Raw genomic sequence first — 6319 nt, 5'->3', positions numbered from 1 at the left:
CAACATGGTGAACTTGTTGTCTTCTTTTGCAGGCTTCATGTCAGAAATATATGGTTGCCCAGTATTCAAAACCCAAGACTATAGCCTGGATGTTGTTTTGATCCAGCGAGATTCTTAATCTAGAATTAAGAAGAGTAAAAAGGCTTAGATGTGTGACCTTTCTCTTAAAAGAGGGAGAATAGAACAGCAGATTCTTACATGCAAGAATGGGGGAAAACCCATTTTTATGTAGGCATGCGCCTGAGATGTTCAACTCAAACAGGTTCCCTAAACAAACTTCCATTATCTTTATTTGGAGAACAAGGAAAACAGGGCGTGGATATTAGGGGCACCTATCTTCTCGCCAGTTGCAGGATGATAGCCAACCATGCAAGCGAGTGGGGGAAAAAAAGGGGGTTCAGCTTCCCTCTCCATCAGCTGCACCCCAAGGAACCTCCCATAGAGTTAAGAACATCAATGGGTGCGCCTCCTCAGGAGAACGCCTCTCCTTCCACCAATCCGCAGCAGCAGAGGAAAAAAGGGGGAGAAATCTTGCCCTCGTTTGTTTGCATACAGACGAAGGAAGGAAAGAAAAGGGGGGAGGGAGGGAAGGGAAGAAAGGAAGGAGTGAAGGAAGGAAAAGAAAGGAAGGAAGGAAAAGAAAGGAAGGAGAGAAGGCAGGGAAAGGAAGGAAGGAAGGAATCTCAGGAAGGCCGGTTGGAGAAGAAGGGAGCGCTTAAGTCGACCTTCCCTCTCCCCGTTGGGGTCAACCAGAGGCAGACCCGGCCAGCCATCGCGTTCCAAGTCTCCCTCTTTGAATGAGAAAGAAAAACAGGTGGGCGGGACCCCGAGACTTCACATCAGGCCCGAATTCCCTCGTTCCGCGGGGAGGGCGGGGGAGAATAGAACGCCTTGGAAAGACCTCGCACCAATCAGAAACGGAGGGGCGCGGCTAAAGTCTCCGCCCTCCTCGCCCGACTATATAAAGGGGTTGAAGTTTACCCTGCTGGCCACATACACCGAGGAGTTGAGTGCGGCGGTGGGTGGGAGGAATAGAAAAAAGAGAGAAAAGGGGGGAGCTGCCTGCCGGGATTGATGCGTCCGGAGTTGGGGACGCCTTTGCAAACAGCGGGCAAGGCCGGCCGACAAGCGAGCGGGAGAAAGCACGGAGCGGAGCGGCCGTCGCAGCCGGGGCTGCTTTTGTTCCGTCGAGCGGACTCCCGCGTTTGTGCAGCCGCCCCTTCGGATCGCCGCCTTTGGGGTACGTGCCTGAGGGGTGGGAGCGTCTCTGGGCTTCAAGAACTGACCCGCGCCGGAGAGCTCTTTTCCCGTAGAATCAGCCAGGGCGGCCGGACGGTTTCTCTCGCCCTTGCCGGCCTTCTTCCCCGATTTGCACCCGGGCGCTCTGCAGGCAAGGAAGAGGCTGCATTGTCTGAGTCGGGCGCCGGGAGGGAAGGGTTAAACGGGTATTCGCGAAGTGCTGATCTTTGTGCTGGGCGGAATGTGCCGGAGCGGGAGCTACCTCGCCGGGGCGGAGGGAAGGGGGGGGGGGAAGAGGGGTGGCGGTTACCCGAAGGGGTCGAACCAGGAGAAGAAGGGCGATCGGGGCTCCGAAGGCGCCCCGACACCCCGTTCGGCAAAGCTGGGTCTCTTAAGGCGGGGAAGAGCTTGGCCGGGAGAGGCGTGAACGCGAAACACGTCCCTGACTTGCAGTTTCGTTGGTATTTAAAGGAGCTGCTTGCACGTATCTATTGCACGTGCGAATTGGGATTGCGGGCTCAGAAAAGCGGGGAAGGGACTCGCCAAGATAAAGGACGGTGGAGGAAGCTTAAAAAGGGGAGCCCCCAAATTCCAGCCTTGCGCGCCGGGCTGAATTTTTATTGCAGCCCGCTGCGAACGGCAATCGCCGTCCTGCCCTGCCTCTAGGGGGCGTCACAAAATCACCCGAGGAAATGGAAATGCCAAACTTTTATCGAAGCATTGGGTTGGAGGAAACGCCTTTGGGAATACCTTGGCCCGGCCTAAGCTCAAGAGAGGGGTCGGCAGACAAGTTGTTGGTGCTTCCTTTGCAGCTGAATTACTCCGTGAAAGGGGGAATCGGTGCAGTGAGTTCTATAGGAGATGGGGGGCGGGTGGAAATTGGGCAGGTGTGTTCACACAGCCTGCGTGGTTCACTTGAGCAGACCTTAAGTTTCCAATCTGCTCAGCGTGCTATAAAAACCAGGGGTCTCCAACCTTGGCAACTGGCTGAGGAATTCTGGGAGTTGAAGTCCACAAGCCTTAAAGTTGCCAAGGTTGGAGACCCCTGCCATAAACGATTCGGTTCACACAATTTGCTGAGTCTGAGCAAATCCCTTTGCAGTTTTAAGTGCATTGTGTAAATATTATACTCTTAACAGAGCAGACCTAAGAAGTTGGAAGGTGCCTTGTCTCCTCCCACCCTGACCCCACATCTCCCAGTAGGTTATCCTTGCTCTTAGCCAGCTTGAGAATTGTACCCATTTTGGGAAAGGAAAAAGCAATCTTGCTACTTAGTTTACAGCTTCAGACTTAATCAGCAGCATGCTGATACAGATGAATTAAAAACAATTTGGAATTAAATGCAGCATGGCACTACTATGCTTAATTTTAACCTTGGTTTGGGGGGGGGGGGAAGCTGTAGCATCTTTTGCCGGCTTTTAATGTTGATTAGCATAAGAACCTGTGTGAGAACACACCTAATAGTAACATTGTGAAGACTGGAGTGACATATTAAGTGAAGGACACACTCCATGGACCTTTCTATAGTGCTTTTGCCTGATGCATTTGTTCCCAGTTAACTGAATCATAGTTGCTCACCATTTTTCTGAGTTCCGCTAGCACCACTATAGACCAAAATGTGATTTGCTGTTCAGATTGTGTCATGCCTCTCTTCAAAAGCAGTCTCTCTCCAGATCAAATGTCTGAAAGGGGGCTAGTAATAGGATGCAAGTGATTCTAAGAGCTTCTCAAAACCATTCATGCCCCTGTGGGAAGTGGGATGTTGAGCTCTGAATGTCTTCTTTGAGCTAAAACACTGGACCAAGAGTCTCATTGTGATTTCCTACTCCAGTTTTCTCGCTGCCACATGGACTGAGGGGGCAGGGAGGAGTCCTTACCATCTGCTGCCACTGTGGACAAGAAAGGCTGGAATTATATGTATGCGTGCCTCTCTTTGCTTCATTGAATTAGCTCTGGCCCATTGCTTGGAGAAACATCTACAGCTGTCCAGAACTGCAGTTACTCTTCAAGCTTTCAGTCCCCCCCATTCAATCCTAATCTTAATATGTCGATCCATCAGCAAAAGTTAAATCCATCTCAGCTGTAAAGTTGGGCAGACACTCAAGGGCCCTTTGAAATTTCCAGGAAAGGTAGCAAAAAAATATTTCTAGGAGTCTTTAGCTTGGTAGTGGCATAGCTATTTTTACCTTAAAAGACCTCTTAGATCAATTCTCTGAATAGAGTTAGCGGGGATTCACTCTAAAGCACCTGGGAATTGTCTCTCAGTCTGCACTTACAATGTAGGGGTTATCAAATGTGATAGAATTTAGTGATGTCAAGTTAAACAGGGATAGTAGGCAATATCAAATAAATGGATGATGCAGGACACAGCTTGTCTAGAAGAAGAGAGTTGACCTTGACAGAAAAAGGGGGCTGGAGCATTCTTTGAGTGCTGGGAAACGTTAAGAAATTGCTAGGGTTAAGGTACCACACAGACTTTCAAGATTCTGATATCTCTCTCAATAAAAATTTTCACACTAAAGTGTAGCTCTGATCTTCCTGGGGAGTTTCTGGTTTGACTCCTATGATGAGGCTGACATTGTGACATTCCTCACATTGCACTGATGTGGTCTTTGATATATTGGAATTGAGGACAGCTGGCAGGCATGACTTTGTTGTTTTCTCCCATCTGAAAAAAAAAAAAACCTGATCAATTAGTTGGAACGTCAGCAAGGTAGCTGAAACACTCCTCCTTTCTTTGACTTCTAAGCATCAAGTGCTGCCAGCAGAGCCTTTAGAATTCATAGCGAGTTGTTATGCCAGTCTTCTCACCTGAACTCTTTGTCTTGCAGTGCCCTGTTTGTGATGGCCGATCACATGATGATGCCAATGAGCCATGGCATGAATGGGATGCAGAACTATCGGATAAGCATGAATGGGATGCAAGCGCCGCCACAACACGGACAGCTAAGGACGCTTCCTCCCAACCACCAGATGATACAGTATGGAGGCCCTGCTATGGATGGAGGAATGAGGCAGAGGCCGGGCATTAATGGACAGATGGGTCACCACCAGATGCCAAACACAGTGATGTTCAACAACCCAAATCAACAGCAACAGTACATGGGGCCTGTGGGCACCCAGCAACTTATGGCAAGTATGCACTTGCAGAAACTCAACACTCAGTACCAGGGCCATCCTCTCCTAGGCATGACAGCTGGCCCAGTTGGACCAGGTGTGCAGCAATACAGGATGGGCCCAGGACAGCACGCAGGCATGCAGCATCTGCCCTCCCCTGCTTTGACCTTGAATGTTATGGACACGGATCTTATTGACGAGGAGGTCTTGACGGGTTTGGTTCTGGAGCTGGGCTTGGACCGCATTCAGGAGCTGCCCGAACTCTTTCTGGGACAAAATGAGTTTGACTTCTTCTCGGACTTTGTTAACAAACAGCAGCCCAGCGCAATCAGCTGCTGAGCAGCTCTGCCTTCGGGAAGCAGGCCTGTTTTTCTTGTGGCCTGACTGATACACGCCTGCCTCCAGCATTCTCGTTTTCTCCTGTAGATACGTTTCCCAGATCATCCTTTGCTTGTTGCTTGAAAAAAAATAGACAATCACCAGAGGCTTTTTTTTAACTCCCCCCCCACCCCTTGCACTGCCTTGCTGCTTTCTCACAAGGGAGAGTGGCTTTTTCTTGGGCTGTTCACAGAGAAAGAGAGAGAGAGAGAGGTTGAACAGCTTCTGCAGATGGGAAATGAATAGCAGTTATAGAACTTCAGCCATTCAGGAAAAAAGGAAAGCCTGCCCCTTCAAAACCTATTCTGCATTTGGACTATAAACACAATAAAGATGGGTGGGTTTCAAACAGGCTGGGATCTGCTCTGCTGTATCGTTCTCTAATGGCAGAACAAGCTGTTTCCATAAACCCCTCCTTTAGAGGGTAGCAGTGATGGATTTTTAACCTTTTTCCTGAAACGTAAATGGCTGGGAGATACTTCACTGTTTCTCCTGCCTTGTTGCCCTTCAGTACTATGAATTTTGCAACCATCTCTTTTTTTTTTTTACTTGAAAATATCACTGGCCTCAGGTTGGGGTTTTTGGATCTGGTGTTCTCTCTCTCTCCCCCCCCCCCCCCTGTAATTGCATTCCTTTGTTTTGTATTGAGCTAGCAGGAGTTTCTGGGGGGATAGCTGGCACATGTGTCCAAATGACAAATCTTCAAGGTAAGGTCACTTCTGATGGGGAAGACCAACTGATTAGCATTTCTTGTTAGGCTGCTACGAACATGAGCTGTAAGCTGCTCTCTAGCTTTTTCTGCCTCTGAAACCAAATAAAATAACTGTAATTGTGTATATTTTTTTAATTTTTCAAAGGGAAAAAAACCTTTGTTGTATTTCTATTTATTTGGAAGGGCTCAAACTATGTTGCCTTCTGAAATTACTGAGAAGGGCTAAAGACAGTGAAGTGCGTGTCCCTCCATATTTTTATCTCTAAAGAGCAAGAATATTTTGTTTGAATGAAAAAAAAATAGCTTGAATTAAAAAATTAGCTTGATTTTGTTTTTAAGTTTTGTTTTTGTTTCAAAAAATGGTGTGGATAGCAATTTTATTTTTATTTTCAAATTCAGAAAGTTTAGTAGAGTGGAGATTTGCTAAGGCCCCTTCTGTTTGCAGGCACACATCACTGTTGATTAATGAAGTGGAAATGTACAGGTGATTTTGTTTTTCTCCAAATAAAAGCTAAACCCTCAGATTTAAGATCCTTGCTTGGGTCTGTGTCTTAATTGAAATATCCATGTGTAAGAAAATGTTCCTGGACTTACAATTAAGTGTGGACAAAAGATCTAACGTCCTATTTTTTATTGTTTTGCTTTGATCTTCCAGATGTCTGCTATTTCTGTAAGTACATGACATCCTCAAATCCTTAAGAAGCCTTTTGTAGCCGCCTTTTCAACTGCCTCTTGAGATAAGCCTGATTTTGCAGGTGGCATTAAACCATGTTTAACCCTAATTTAACAAGCCATAGGGTTGTTTGTGCAAAATGGTACCATAAAGCACCATTTTTGGATTCAATAGAATAAACAAGATACAAGCCCAATACT

General features: G+C 47.3%; 1 protein-coding gene across 1 annotated transcript; it reads left to right on the top strand.

Moving 5' to 3' along the window:
* The first annotated feature begins 982 nt into the window (after positions 1-982).
* On the top strand, positions 983-5975 carry CITED4 (Cbp/p300 interacting transactivator with Glu/Asp rich carboxy-terminal domain 4). Its single transcript, XM_032227780.1, has 2 exons — positions 983-1240; positions 4071-5975. The coding sequence occupies exon 2, from the start codon at positions 4084-4086 to the stop codon at positions 4693-4695; it is 612 nt and encodes a 203-aa protein (XP_032083671.1). The 5' UTR covers positions 983-1240; positions 4071-4083; the 3' UTR covers positions 4696-5975.
* The last annotated feature ends 344 nt before the right edge of the window (positions 5976-6319 follow it).

This window comes from Thamnophis elegans, chromosome 12 (genome assembly GCF_009769535.1).
Source record: "Thamnophis elegans isolate rThaEle1 chromosome 12, rThaEle1.pri, whole genome shotgun sequence".
NCBI lineage: Eukaryota > Metazoa > Chordata > Lepidosauria > Squamata > Colubridae > Thamnophis > Thamnophis elegans.
Note: the sequence above shows the minus strand (reverse complement) of the source record. Positions and strands in the feature narration are given on the sequence as shown.